The sequence below is a fragment of the Solea senegalensis genome, unplaced genomic scaffold (assembly GCF_019176455.1).
Source record: "Solea senegalensis isolate Sse05_10M unplaced genomic scaffold, IFAPA_SoseM_1 scf7180000012718, whole genome shotgun sequence".
In the NCBI taxonomy this organism is placed as follows: domain Eukaryota; kingdom Metazoa; phylum Chordata; class Actinopteri; order Pleuronectiformes; family Soleidae; genus Solea; species Solea senegalensis.
In genome coordinates, this window is record NW_025320677.1 from 87833 (window position 1) to 102856 (window position 15024).

General features: G+C 43.7%; 1 protein-coding gene across 5 annotated transcripts; it reads right to left on the reverse strand.

Annotated features, from left to right (window-relative positions):
- Positions 1 to 861: 861 nt before the first annotated feature.
- LOC122759964 (synaptotagmin-14-like) lies at positions 862 to 14688 on the reverse strand. 5 transcript variants are annotated; one of them, XM_044014990.1, is made up of 8 exons: positions 14547 to 14688; positions 10831 to 10983; positions 9608 to 9823; positions 7533 to 7786; positions 7002 to 7451; positions 6025 to 6214; positions 5027 to 5083; positions 862 to 2355 (listed from the first exon to the last, which is right to left on the reverse strand). In XM_044014990.1, the coding sequence occupies exons 1-8, from the start codon at positions 14671 to 14673 to the stop codon at positions 2042 to 2044; spliced, it is 1761 nt and encodes a 586-aa protein (XP_043870925.1). In that variant the 5' UTR covers positions 14674 to 14688; the 3' UTR covers positions 862 to 2041. The 5 variants fall into 5 exon arrangements, with proteins under 5 accessions (XP_043870925.1, XP_043870924.1, XP_043870922.1 ...); XM_044014989.1 differs by having other exon boundaries at positions 5027 to 5101; XM_044014987.1 differs by having other exon boundaries at positions 5027 to 5104.
- Positions 14689 to 15024: the final 336 nt, after the last annotated feature.

The following is a 15024-nucleotide window of genomic DNA, read 5'->3' on the forward strand; positions in this document are numbered from 1 at the left end:
GACTTTAAATAGTGAAGAACAGAGGTTTAGTTTAGTTAGATGAAGAACTTTAAAAGTGAAGAACAGAGGTTTAGTTTAGTTAGTTAAAAGTGAAGAACAGAGGTTTAGTTTAGTTAGACTTTAAATAGTGAAGAACAGAGGTTTAGTTTAGTTAGACTTTAAAAGTGAAGAACAGAGGTTTAGTTTAGTTAGACTTTAAAAGTGAAGAACAGAGGTTTAGTTTAGTTAGACTTTAAAAGTGAAGAACAGAGGTTTAGTTTAGTTAGACTTTAAAAAGTGAAGAACAGAGGTTTAGTTTAGTTAGACTTTAAAAGTGAAGAACAGAGGTTTAGTTTAGTTAGACTTAAAAAGTGAAGAACAGAGGTTTAGTTTAGTTAGACTTTAAAAGTGAAGAACAGGTTTAGTTAGACTTTAAAAAGTGAAGGAGGTTTAGTTTAGTTAGACTTTAAAAGTGAAGAACAGAGGTTTAGTTAGTTAGACTTTAAAAGTGAAGAACAGAGGTTTAGTTTAGTTAGACTTCAAAAGTGAAGAACAGATAACAGACTTTAAATAGTGACGAACAGAGGTTTAGTTTAGTTAGACTTAAAAGGTGAAGAACAGCGGTTTTTAGTTAGACTTCAAAAAGTGAAGAACAGAGGTTTAGTTAAGTTGACTTTAAAAGGTGAAGAACAGAGGTTTAGTTTAGTTAGACTTTAAATAGTGACGAACAGAGGTTTAGTTTAGTTAGACAAGAAGTTAGTTAAAAGGTGAAGAACAGAGGTTTAGTTAAGTTAGACTTTAAAAGTGAAGAACAGAGGTTTAGTTTAGTTAGACTTTAAAAGGTGAAGAACAGAGGTTTAGTTTAGATAGACTTTAAAAGTGAAGAACAGAGGTTTAGTTAAGTTGACTTTAAAAGGTGAAGAACAGAGGTTTAGTTTAGATAGACTTTAAAAAGTGAAGAACAGAGGTTTAGTTAAGTTGACTTTAAAAGGTGAAGAACAGAGGTTTAGTTTAGTTAGACTTTAAAAAGTGAAGAATGGAGGTTTAGTTTAGTTCAGTTGTAATTTTCTGATACAAACCATGAACGATCATAAAGGAAAGGTTTTTAGGAAATGACTCCATCTACATCCACAACACTGCAGTACATATGCCAGGCCTGTAGGTGGTGCTGTCACACTGCTAAGGAAGGTTAAATAAAGTGAACCACAGGCTGAACTGGCCCTGAATGATAAGACGGATACGTATATTATTATGGTCTGGACAAAGTGATTGGTTGGGTTTATTATATTTTGGGGGGGGGTTTCTTGGAATGTGAAGAGGATTTGAAAAACTTACAGACCCTAGCTTTAAAAAACAAACAAATTCACTTCATTTCTTGTTGAAAAATAGATCAGAAAACATTTGGTGTTTATAAAGAATATGAGAAACAATCACAGAGTGAAATAACTTCACATCACATCCAGCAACGAAGCAGCTACTAAAACCACAGCCGCTCCACGGAGCTTTCATTCAACACACACACACACACACACGCACGCACACGCACGCACACGCACACACGGTCAACCCTGCACAAAGCTAGTTTTCAGCACAGCTGCAGCACAGTCAGAAATATAAAGTGTATTTGTTGTCGTCTGAAAATGAAATGAAGTGAAAATACGTGCACTGATGAACTGAGGCTTTACCTGTGTGTGTGTGTGTGTGGAATTAAACCTCTATGATATTAATAATCATGTATGAATGATTATGATAGAAACTGTGAAAGTGAAGCGGTAGCATCTTTGAGTTCATCGCCTGTGTAAACTTTTTTTTTTTTTTAATTGCAATAATTCACTTGTTCTTTAAATGCTGACACAAATAAATATCTGTAATTGAAACATTAATAACAAGATTAATAAAGATACCTTTGTTAGAGCCAGAGGATTCTGGGTAAACTCCAGCTCTATCTTAACTAATGAAAGCCATTCATTAAGAAATAAAAGTGCGTATGCATGAATTTAAAGGTCATTACAAGACGTGTGATTGGAACCGTGCTGAAATCTCTCAGCTTCACCTGCTGCCGTTACGACTCCAGTAAACTGTGCCAGTGGCAAACCTGCTGTCCCTTAGACTCTTTCATCTGCGTCCAGTGGCTGAGCTCCTCCTCTCCAGAGCTGTTGAGACCAAATGAAATCCAGCCAATGGTCTCCTTGCGCTTCATGCTGCGCTTGTTGTAGACAGAGAGGATGAGCGTGACGTCCGACAGCTGGAAAAGAGCCACCTGGAAAACAAAGGTCTCTTTGTAGGTGGGGTTGGGCTGACCCCGGCAGATGGACGTCTTACACTTGGACATCTCGTGGCCCATGGAGTTCAGCAGCGTCAGCTTAACATATGTATCTATGAGACACAAATGAAGGAGTAGACATGGTTTAAACCTCATCATCGGTTACCATGGTAACATGAGAATTTGTATCATTTGTGCAAAATCCTCGTGTCTCCACTGTTTTATTCTCTATGAACAGAAAAACTGTGCTGATTCTTGTCAATGTCACTGATCCTAAACAAGGAGGACACAGGCTTCATTTAGTGCTTCAATCAGAACGTATATGTGACTAAATAAAATGGAAGAAAGGTCATTTCATGTTTGTTATTCTGCTTATTCTTCAGCAGCTGCTGCTGTTTTCTCTGAGGTTTGAGGCCAGAGTCTAAACACCTGCTGCTGCAAAGCAAACACGTGCAGACAATTACACGACACTCCACCTCAACTTTCTAATAATAATGAGCACAGAGCAAGTTCAGCAGATCACTGATCATTTTAATGTGAATGCGACTCCTTTTGCAAGCAAACAAAAGAATCTCAATAAATGTCATGCATTTCACTGCAAAAGAATCAAGTGAAAAAGAAAAACATCATCAGTTTGTCATTACGCAGTGATTCAGTATTTAGCGACGCTTTATTCACAAATCACGGCGTGAACTGAAGACACAGATCCAGCTGAAAGTAAATGAGACGGATGATCACAATGAGCCTTTGAGAGGGTTTCACTCTCTGTAATAACACTGTGTTTTTGTGTTTGTGTCTGCGAGAGACGAGCAGAGACGAGCAGAGACGAGCAGAGTGCCAGCTGCTGCTTTCTAACACCGCACTCGCCCTCAATCACACATTCACTCGCTGCCTTTGACAGAAAAGCAGACTGGAAAAAATAGCCTTGATTTCTTTTTTGACTGCTGCTGAATGGGCTGTGTGTGTGTGTGTGTGTGCTGTGTGTGTGCATGTGTAGTGTGTGTGTGTAGCTGTGTGTGTGTGTGTGTGTGTGTGTGTGTGTAGCTGTGTGTGTGTGTGTGTGTGTCGCTGTGTGTGTGTCGCAGTGGTGGTGCACGGCTCTTTGCTACTGTTGCAGAATGAGAGGCTGTGGCTCGTCATTAACTTGACTCCTCCCACTTTTCACAAAGTCAATCAAAGCTTCATAAACATGTTTCACTGTTACCAGATGTGACTTGTTTTTTCTTAATGTAATTTGAAATCTTCACAGTTTGTGGATCTGCACAAATAATATCACAATCTGGATAAAACATGGACGCTGAACCTTTACACTAATCTGTCCCAGCCCTGTGTTACGTGTTACATGTAACACGTGTACCTTCAGCACACACAGAAACAGACGTTTGTTTTTATCACACTGGTGAAACATGAGCAGCGTCACAGCGCCACTTACAGGCCTGGCAGCTGTACTACAGCAGGGTTTCTGTGTGGATTTGGCCAAAGAGGTCCAGGCAGTCACACAGGCACAAACACACAAACACAGGCACAAACAAACAAACACACTAACACAGGCACAAACACACAAACACAGGCACAAACACAGACACAAACACAGGCACAAACACACAAACACAGGCACAACAAACAAACACACTAACGCAGTACAAACACACAAGCACAGGCACAAACAGGCAAACACAAACACAAAACACAGACACAAAACAGGCACAAACACACAAACACAGGCACAAACAAACAAAACACACACAAGGCACAAACACAGGCACAAACACAGACACAAACACAGGCACAAACACACAAAACACAGGCACAGAAGCAGACACAAACACACAAACACAGGCACAAACACAAACACAGGCACAACACACAAACACAGGCACAGACACAACAGGCACAAACACACAAACACAGGCACAAGTAAAACAAACACACTAACACAGGCACAAACACAGGCACAAACACAGACACAAAACAGGCACAAACACACAAACACAGGCACAAACACAGACACAAACACACAAACACAAAACACACAAACAAGGGCACAAAACACAGAAACACAGGCACAAACACAGACAAACACACAAACACAGGCACAAACACACAAACACAGACACAAGTAACACAGGCACAAACACACAAAACACAGGCACAAACACAGACACAACACAGAGCACAAACACACAAACACAGCACAAACACAGACACAAACACACAAACACAGGCACAAACACACAAAACACAGGCACAGAACACACACACAAACAGCACAAAACACAGACACAAACACAGACACAAACACACAGAACACAACAACACACAAACAACACAAAGGGGATGGACAAACACACAACTGAGCCCACATGTCACAGACACAAACACACAAACACAGGCACAAACACACAACACTGAGGGGATGATGGCTGAGCCGGTCTAAACCCCAAGCTTTCTCTTTGTTCTGAGCTGTTTCTTGTTTCTGTTGCAGTGCATTTCCTGATCATGGATTCTTAAACTGAAGACGTGAAAAACAATAAAAACAAGTCTCTGTAAGGAAGTCAAAAAATGATTTTATCTCATAAAATTGAAAGTGTCTGACAGCACACACATCATCAGTGACTATTATTTTTTATTTTCCTCACAATTTCTTGTAAAATGTTGTTTAGATATTTATCCCAGCATGTGAATTCAGTTCATGTAAATTACAAATGTGTGTGTTCAGTTGTGTGCATCCATGAAGATGAACAACAGTACAGTGAAACATGGAGAACAGGAGCAGGGACTCACCTCTGATTATATAAACCTGTCCACCTATCAAGTGTTTTAGACAACAGAACAGCCCGTCTGACAACAAGGGTTGGACAGCAGTAAGAAAAACAGCAAAGCAAGACGTCAAAACAGGAAGTAAGGAGAACACACAACACAAGAGGAAAGTACGTTTCTGCTGAGATCCTGAAACTGAGTGAAACTAAAGGATCAAACCAGAGGAAAAGTGCAGCTGGAGTTTATTATGTACTGTAGATAACATCAACATGTGCAGTGGCCTTCACATTGATCATACATACATATTTTATTGTTGGTACGCTACACTACACTACAGTACGGTATGCTAAAGTATGCTACAGTACGCTACGCTACACTACGGTATGCTACAGTATGCTACAGTACAGTACGGTACGCTACAGTACAGTATGGTACGCTACACTACGGTATGCTACAGTAAGCTACAGTACAGTATGGTACAGTACAGTACGGCACGCTACAGCACGGTACGCTACACTACGTATGTTACACTACAGTACACCACAGTACAGCACGGACGCCACACTACGGTATGCTACACTACAGTACACTACAGTACAGTACGCTACAGTACAGTATGGTACGCTACACTACGATATGCTACAGTAAGCTACAGTACAGTAAGCTAAAGTACAGTATGGTACAGTACAGTACAGTACGGTACGCTAAAGTACAGTTTGGAACGGTACCGACATTGACTGATTATTGTTACATTAATATTGTTCTTAGTTTGGTTCACTATAAACTAATGATGAGGATTAAAAAAATAAAAGACCCTAAGAAGAGAAAAAAGATTGAGAATCATATCAAATGATGAGGATGTGGAGACTGGAGACACCTCAGACATTTTCTCACTAGGTTTAGTGTTCGTTAGCTTTAGCCTTAGCCTCACTCAGTGTCTTTGTCTCAGTGATTAAACACGTTCAGTATGAAGTTAATATTACATCATTGCTGCCGGATGTAACTGTTGTCAGGGTACTTACTGGGTGGCTTGTTGGCAGCCAGGTTTTTGAAGTGGATGCCTTTGATGATCTCCACAGAGAGACGTCCTGTCGTGGCGTTGTAAACCAGACCCACCAGGATCTCAGGTGTGGATGACGGACTCACAGACTGGAACGATGAGGCGCTGTCAGTGCACGTCGTGTCTGAGAGGCTGACCTGAGATTCAGCGCCCTGCAAACATTCTCACACAGTCACAAACCTCTAAATCCTACAAGATGCACGTTTGAAAAAGTCCATATAAAGAACATAGAGCAGCTGCTACTGGTGTTTGTTGGTTAGGAATCAACTTTAATAACTTTATACTGTTACTTAAAAACAAACTTTGACATCACGTCACTTGTTTGGTTGCTTCTCTGTTTCAGGTTGAGCAAATGAAAGCGTTAACATATGATTATTTCTCAGCAGAACTTTGTACATTTATTCATTTCTATTTTTAAAAGCGTGACAACGCTCCCCGTCTGAGATTCTACTCACAATTAAGCCAATTAAAAAATGCTGACAGTCCTGTACAAATAAAGTTTAATGCTAATTTATGCCAAGAAGTCAAATCTGATGAAAATAATGAACGTTTCCATTCACCTCAGTGCAAACTCACACCTACATCACAGTAATGAGCTCAGCTTACAACACACTGTTTCACTAAATCTCATTTTTCAGACCTGACATTTCTCTGCAGTCACAACGGATAAAACCCACACGACTCTGTCTTTGTCTTTGGACAAACAGAGACGTGTTAGGACAGCGTCCACAACAGTGTGTTCTGCCTGGTCTGCGTACACCAGGGTGAATGAACCTGTAGGTGGCGTCATAACAGACAAGAACACATCAGCAGTGGGAGACATTCACTTAAACATCAACTCAACAAGCACTTTCAATGACGCACGCCTATTTAAGGTGATTTTCACAAACCTTAAGGATTTCAAGGACTGCTGTGAACCTAGTTTGAAAGTGGACTCACCAGGAGAACACAGCATGGATCCAGAATGACGGGCACAGATATTTTGCCCTGCAGGTTGAGCTTGGTGAGGTAGAACACCGTCTCTCCTAACACCTTCTCCTTCTTCATCCGTCTCATACTGTAAAGGCGGAATCTGACGGCGTAGTTGCTGATCATCTCTGAATCCACGTGGCTGAAGTGGAAGGTTTCCGTGAAGACGGGGCAGGGGCCTCTCTGGATCCCCGTCTTTGCCCTCTGCTTCTTGGTGGGCAGCAGCACCAGGTGGACCTGCCAGGAGAAGTTTCCGGTGCGCTTGTGTGCAGGAAGGTCCGTCACTGCCATGATGGTCAGAGCCAGCTGCTGCTCCTCTGAGTCGTAGTCAAACACCACGTCCAGGGTCCCGAACTTTGTGCCAGGGTCTGGTTGGTAACCTTTTGGGAAGCGTGCTGCAGATCCTCGGGCTGACATGTCCTGAAGAGATGTTCAATCAGTTCAGCGTCACACAATAACATGGAGTGTAATTAAAATGTCCGGCAGTGATGTGAGAGTCACCTCTGGGCTGAGAACAGCCGTGCTGTCACTGGGAGCATCTTCTTCATAACCTTTGTTGAGGTAACTCTCCGTCTCAGGACCGTCGCTGCCGAAGGACAAGTGAGGACTGCCGCTGGTCTGAGACAGATCACACTTGGCGTCTCCCAGGTCGGACAGCGTGCACGACATCCGCGGAGAACCGTTCTCATCCTGGTACGGCGGCGGCTGAAGCTCGTCCAGCGGTGGAGTTCTTCTCATTCGTTGAATGCAGTTTACTGATGAAGAGAACAATGAAGCGGTGTATTATTAAGTCACAGCAGGGTTTCCAGGTTAAACCCTGCTTAGACCAGGTCTGGCTGTGTCTCTGATGAATACGTTCACATAACTAAGCTGAAGTGTTTGTGTGTCTGTTGTTGATCTGCGTCCTTGATCACATAAATATCCCAGTATGTGGCCGTGTGACATGAACGAAGAGTGCCCCCTACAGCTGAAACCGTGTCATGTTCAGACACTTGTACAGCAGTTATGTCTGTGAACCATCAGAACTGAGCTGTGATCACATTTAGATTGGATTTGAATCATGTGAGAGCTCGATGTCAGGCTGCTAAAAACCTCCGTCTGGCAGGGTCACAACAGTAAATGTGAGTGGAGATGACTTTGTTTTGTCATCGTGATAACATGTCTCTGCTGCTTCATGTTCTCAGTGTAGATGAAGCAGCGTCTGAGGTACGTCAAGTTACTCAGTGACAAACAGCATGAGAGCAGAGGATGAGGAGGAACCTTCTGACTGCACGACCGACAGTCATTACTGAGAAGATAAAGAAGCTTTAACACCGATGCTTCTCCTCCCACAGACAGAGCTGAGAGAGTGACACAACTATACTATACTAACTAGAATGAATGGAGTTTATAAAGTTACATTTGTTTCAGTAACAGTCAAACACCAGCTACTCTATGGTGGTGGACGTGGTCCCCACATCACAGAGACAGAAGAGCCTCAAACCTTGGAAAAACACTGTCCTCTAACTTTTGGAAGAAGCCGCTCATTGTTGGAGTTTTCTTCCCAACTTCTTGAAACGTTGTCTCTTAATAACGTCAGTGACACATATCAGTGGCACGATGGAGGACTTGATAAAAGGAGCAAATCTACTTTGAACAGCTTTCTTTCCCCCGCTGAGCTGCGGGCGTTTGAGTGCGAGTGAAGCTGCTGAGTAAAAGCAGCGTTCTCTTCCCTCCAGCACATTCATTAGGACGGTTAGCATTTCTGCTCCTCCTGCCTCAGCAAAACTCAGGTGTGAATATCTATGAAGACAAATGACATTAATGTTCGGGGTCAGCGTCTCCTTCTCACGCATGTGGTACCTAGTTAGTACCTAGTTAGTAGGAGCTCAACAGGAAGTACTAGTTCAATCATCATTCCACGGCCCGGTTAGTGATTGTTTCAGGGAATTCATTCACACGATCACTTTGTTTCACCTCAGTCTCAACGACAGATGATGTCACTGATCTGGAGAATTATTTGTACGTGGACTTATCTACACGTGATCAATATTAAAAGTATATTAGGTAAGAAATGCAACAACAATGTTACACCTGCTGTGTTTGAAATCAATTCAAAAGAGAGAAACACAGGATTCTCCATTCAACACATGTCAAAAAAACCTTGACAGAATGAACAATAATCTGTTAATAACACATTATTACCTGTTCTATCACTTGATTTTCACTCAACAATCCTTCAGTTGATGAAGTGGATGTGAGGAGACGAACACGTCACATCCACTGCAGCACGTCTTCACTAATGAGGTCACAAGCAACTCATGCACTGTTTATCTCTGAGCGACACATACACTGCTGTAAATAGAAGGTGAAAGACGCTCGAGGTCTTATACAACACAACACTGCTGCTGCTGCCGCTGCTGCTGCTGATGATGATGATGATGATGATACTGCTGCTGCTGTCTCTCTTTGTCTAGATTTAAAGGAAAAGTGTGAGTCTTTGTCTGTGCAGCATATTTGACTGTTTCACAATCCTCCCACAGAGAGTGAGGTGAAGAGTGTGCGTGTGTGTGTGCGTGTGTGTGTACAGAGCGTACCATCATCAGCTGAAGCTTCGCTGCTGTAGCCGTGGTAATCGGCGCTCAGGCCGCTGTACTTGTGTCGGCTCTTCCAGCTGAAACCTCCGGCATGTTTGATGGTAGCAGCCGCCTTGGCTCCTCCCCCCCGGAGACCCTGGGAGCGGCTGACGGCCTCCTGATACTGACCCATGACCTCATCCTCGCTGTCTGAGGACGAGGCCTGCAGGTCAGCGTCTGTTTGAGGACACAGTCACAGCCTGGTTACAATGGTTAGAGATTAATCTAATCTAATCTAATCTAATCTAAGTTTGCACTTTCATTTTCAAAGAGAAGCCCTCAGTGCAGTGATACTCAACTTGAATTAAATCAGTCAACCAGTTTAATAACTTAAAAATATAAAAATACAAACAAAATACACTATTAAAATGTTGTGTTGTTGTGTTGTGTGTCATGTGTTGTGTTGTTGTGTGTCATGTGTTGTGTTGTTGTGTGTCATGTGTTGTGTTGTTGTGTCATGTGTTATGTTGTTGTTTTTATGTTGATGTTGATGCACCTGCCGTACCTACAAGTTTCCTCCAGAAGAGGGCAGCAGAGCTTCACTCTGATGAATCTGTCTTTACTGACGTGTTAAAGAGAATCAAGCAAAAATAAGACCTTTGTGAGACCTGCAGACCTCTGTGACCTGCAGACCTCTGTGACCTGAGACCTCCTGCAACCCCAGACCTGCAGACCCCTGTGAGACCTGTCTGTGAGACTTGCAGACCTCTGTGAGACCTGCAGACCTCTGTGCAGACCCCAGTGAGACCTCTGACAGGCAGACCCCTGTGAGACCTGCAGACCCCAGTGAGACCTGCAGACCCCAGTCCTGCAGACCCCTCTGAGACCTGCAGACCTCTGTGAGACCTGCAGACCCCCTGCAGACCTCTGTGAGACCTGCAGACCCCAGTGAGACCTGCAGACCCCTGTGAGACCCTGCAGACCCCCTCTGAAACCTGCAGACCTCTGAGAGACCTGCAGACCCCTGCTGAAAGCAACCTTTTCAACCTTTGAATCCCAGTGGGCGACATCAGGCTGAGAAAGGCCAGGACCATGTGTTTGGCCAGGACCATGCATGTGTTTGTGAGTATAGCTCGTTTTCAGTTGTAAGCGATCACACATCTGTCATGTCCAAAACCACATCATCTATAAACTCAGGACTGGACCATGATGGACACAGCGTGCGTGTGTCTGTGCAGCCTCACCTTGTCGCTCTGGGTTTTTCCTGAACTCATCGAGGCACTGAAGACTCCCTGAGCTCTCGAGTGCCAACTTGTTGTTGACGTACCAGAAGAGGAAGGTCATGAGGATGATGAAGAGTCCGATGGCCGTCAGAAAGCCCAGCACCTCTGGAGACACTGAACACAAAGACATGTGTTACAAATAAAGTCAAATCAATTCACCTCCACACTTACAGCAGCTTTACTTAGATTTGGTCCATGAATATTACACGTTTCATTTCTACATCGATCCATGTCAAACTCCATCTCATCCTAAAGTGCTTCAGATGCTATTTTCAGACGACTTGCTCGCGACAGTATTGCACAGCTAACACTTGAACAGCAGCGTGTGATAATCCTGGATCGTGAAATGTTGTGTTTTTGTCGATTATTTTGTGTGTGGTTGTGCTGTGTTTCCTGCCTGCTGAGACTTGTTGTTGCTCATTTAGTATTTTATGTGAAAATGAACTGAGTGATAACAAAAGTCTGTTTTTATGCAACACTGAAATAACCAGCCTACTTTCTACAGTGTGGAAGAGATGGAAAATAAGTGCAGAGAGAGAGAGCGAGAGAGAGAGACAGGTTGTAACACAGCAGAGACGCAAACCCGTCGGTTGCCATAGCAACAGGTTCAGGGGCAGCATCACTCCAATACTCCGGATGCACAAGCAAGTCAAATCTCATTAAATGCAACACAGGCTGCTACACATGAGCAGATTTAGTTTGGTATGGAAATCATCATCATCCTTATCGACATGAGACAACATGGACACATCAAATATGACCTTCAAACGCCCTGGTGGAGCCATGTGGGTATCCGGTGTGTCCACAGGGGGACAGTGTGTGTCTCTGAGGCATCAGTGCATTACCAGTCAGTCTTTGTCCTACCCTGCTGCCAACATCATCACCTACACATCCACATATTTATGTATCTATAGATCGAGAAAGTAAGAAAAAAAAGAACCAACTCTCACGTGGAGGATAGTGGATGAAGTGTCTGTTACAGAAACAAGAATCTTACATAATCCCAGTTTCACACCTAAACAAACATGACATAACATTACTGTCAGTGCTGTTTGTTGTCACTTACACACTCACTTTACTGTTGTTCTAGCATAACAGTGTGTTTAATCTTCCTCCTGTCTTTAATGCTGAGAATAACATGATTTTCATCTGTTCTTTATAAACTCAACAAACTAAATGGTCTAGTTTTGTTCCCAGTTTATCTTCATGAGCTGATTAATAATGTTGCTGTGGTAACACAGTGTAGGAGTGAGTGTGTAGGACGACTGTCATCACTCCTCAGTTCCCTCTGTGACATAAATCAACAGTGCTTATTTCAATACATGGACCTTAGATAATAGGTGGGAGCTGAATGATGACTCAGTGTTGTCAAAGGTTTATTTTGTGTTACATGAAGAACTGACACAGTGAAGATCAAGATAAAACTGAGCCTTTCTAAGTCTTTAATGTGTCAGGACCAGAAAATCTGTCATTTAAAGAGACTCTTACTCACAGGGAAACGAGAGCTCTCTTCAGCACATGATGCTGAAAATTAGAGATGTCCCGATACCGATTCCGATACTTGTGCTGTGGGTATTGGCCGATACAGAGTACAATATATCATACTAATATATCATGCTACCGCTACCGGTAGCGGACAGTGTTTATGGCAGCCCATAAACACTGTCATCAGCTCCCACACACACACACACTCATGGCACACACACACGACAAGGACTCTCTGAATGTGTTGGTTTAAACACGATGTTCAGACCTCATAAAAACTCATCTGTTAAAAACCACTTTGGTAACTCAGCAGACGACCTTGAACATAAGAGGTCAAACATTTCAACATTTCCTCCTACCTTCACCGGAACAACCTTCTTGATCCTCTTCAGTCTGGTTTTAAAGCAGGTCACTCGACCTAAACTGCACTTTTTGTTGTCACTGAGTCAGGGCTGCCTCTCTCTCCTCTGTGCGGTGTTTGACACAGTTAACCACCAGATGCTTATTTCTCCCCTACAAGAACTAGGTGTCTCAGGCTCTGCACTTACCCGACTCTCGTCCTATCTTCAAAACCGAATATACAGAGTAACCTGGAGAGGATCTGTGTCTGAACCCTGTCCTCTAGCTACTGGGGTCCCTCAGGGTTCTGTCTTGGGCCCTCTCCTCTTCTCTCTATACACCAACTCTCTTGGTTCTGTTATTCTCTCTTTTCCCAGCTCCGACACACATGAAGCAGAACGGATCTCCGCTTGTCTGACTGACATCTCTCAGTGGATGTCTGACCATCACCCGAAACTCAATCTCGACAAGACTGAGTTTCTCCCACCACAGATCTAACCATCACCCTCCTTCTCATACCGCAAGGAACCTGGGTGTGACAGTTGACAACCATCTCTCCCTCACTACCAACATTGCTGCAACAGCTCGATCTTGCAAATACATGTTGCACAGAATCAGAAGGATACAACCTCTTCTAACCCAGAAGGCGACACAGGTTCTGGTCCAGGCTCTTGTCATCTCACACTTAGACTACTGCAACACCCTCCTGGCTGGTGTCCCTGCATGTGCCATATGACCTCTGCAGCTGCAGATCCAGAATGCAGCGGCTCAAGTGGTCTTCAGCTTACCAAAGATCTCTCACACTACACCGCTCCTCCACTCCCTTCAATGGCTTCCTGTAGCTGCTCGCATCCGCTTCAAGACTGCTTGCGTTCCATGCTACAAACGGATCCGGTCCAGCCTACATCCAGGACATGATCAAAACCTACACCCCAGCCCGCCCCCTCCGCTCTGCATCGGCAAACCGGCTCGCTGCCCCCTCACTGAGAGGATCGCAGAGGCATTGACAGAACTCGAGACTGTTCACTGTCGTCGCTCCCAAATGGTGGAACGAGCTCCCCATCGACATCCGGACAGCTGAAAGCCTCCACATCTTCCGCTGTCGACTAAAAACACATTTCTCCTGACTCTACCTCGACTAAGATGACAACAACAAAAAAAAAAAAAGAAAAACAAACTTATACATCGCACTTATGACTAGCACTTCATAGTTTGGTTTACTTGAAGCTCTTACTTACTTATAGCTCGTATTTGTACCCAAATGTTTAAATGCACTTGTTGTAAGTCGCTTTGGATCAAAGCGTCTGCTAAATGACATGTGATGTAATGTCAGTCAGTCATCATCTACCGCTTTATCCTCCACCAGAGGGTCGCGGGGGGTGCTGTGCCAATCTCAGCTACATCGGGCGATAGGCGGGGTCACACCCTGGACAGCTCGCCTGTCCATCGCAGGGCCGTGATGTAATGTAATGTAACATATTTATACATTCATATAAGCAACAGGACAGTTTCACACAGAAGACCTGCCTACAGTGGATGATAAGACACTGAAGCTCAGAGAGACTCTGTGTCTCAATGACTTTACAAGTTTCTTAATCTCTAGACTGATTCATTCAGTTCACTGTGGTCAAAGGTTTTTGTGGAGTCGACCATTTATATAAACCTTACATAACACTTTCATTTTTAAACGCCTGCACAAGCTCTTCTTCATCATTTTCCTCTTTAAACAAACAAGATGATGACACGTGACAAATGAGAAGAGAGACAGAGACAAACAGGACAGCAGGACAGAGAGGGACATGCAGACAGGTACGGTGGGGGAGCGGGGTTAAGCTCCCACAGCTCTGATCTACCTTTTCTGACGCAGATCAGCTCATGCACTCCACAGTTACGCTCGCCACCTGGAAGACAAGCAGTTTCAATGAGCCACGCTGTGATGGAGCGACAACAAGGAACTACACGGACACACACGTCAATCATGTCACTGTTGAAGCGTGAGTGAGCGAGTGAGCGAGTGAGTGAGCGAGTGAGCGAGTGAGGAACCTTTATGTCTCTTCATGTCTCAAAATGTGTCCACTGACACTGAAACTGAAACAGTGCAGAGATGCAGACACAGAGACGGACTTCCTCACATGCTGACCTCAAATCTCTGAGTCTGTGAGTCTCTGTGTCCGTGAGTCTCTGAGTCTGAGTCTATGAGTCTGTGAGTCTGTGAGTCGATGAGTTTGTGAGTCTATGAGTTTGTGAGTCTGAGTCTACGAGTCTGAGTCTGTGAGTCTGAGAGTCTATGAGTCTGAGTCAGTGAGTCTCTGATTCTTTTGAGTCTGCAGC

Bases quoted from the DNA above. Each gene is read 5' to 3' on its own strand.
- LOC122759964 (XM_044014987.1), bottom strand. From the start codon at position 14,673: ATGATTGACGTGTGTGTCCGTGTAGTTCCTTGTTGTCGCTCCATCACA. The intron at 9,824-10,830 runs GTGAGGCTGCAC...GTCCTCAAACAG, and splicing joins GAAAAACCCAGAGCGACAAG to ACGCTGACCTGCAGGCCTCG. The intron at 6,215-7,001 runs GTGAGTCCACTT...GAATGTTTGCAG, and splicing joins ATCCATGCTGTGTTCTCCTG to GGCGCTGAATCTCAGGTCAG.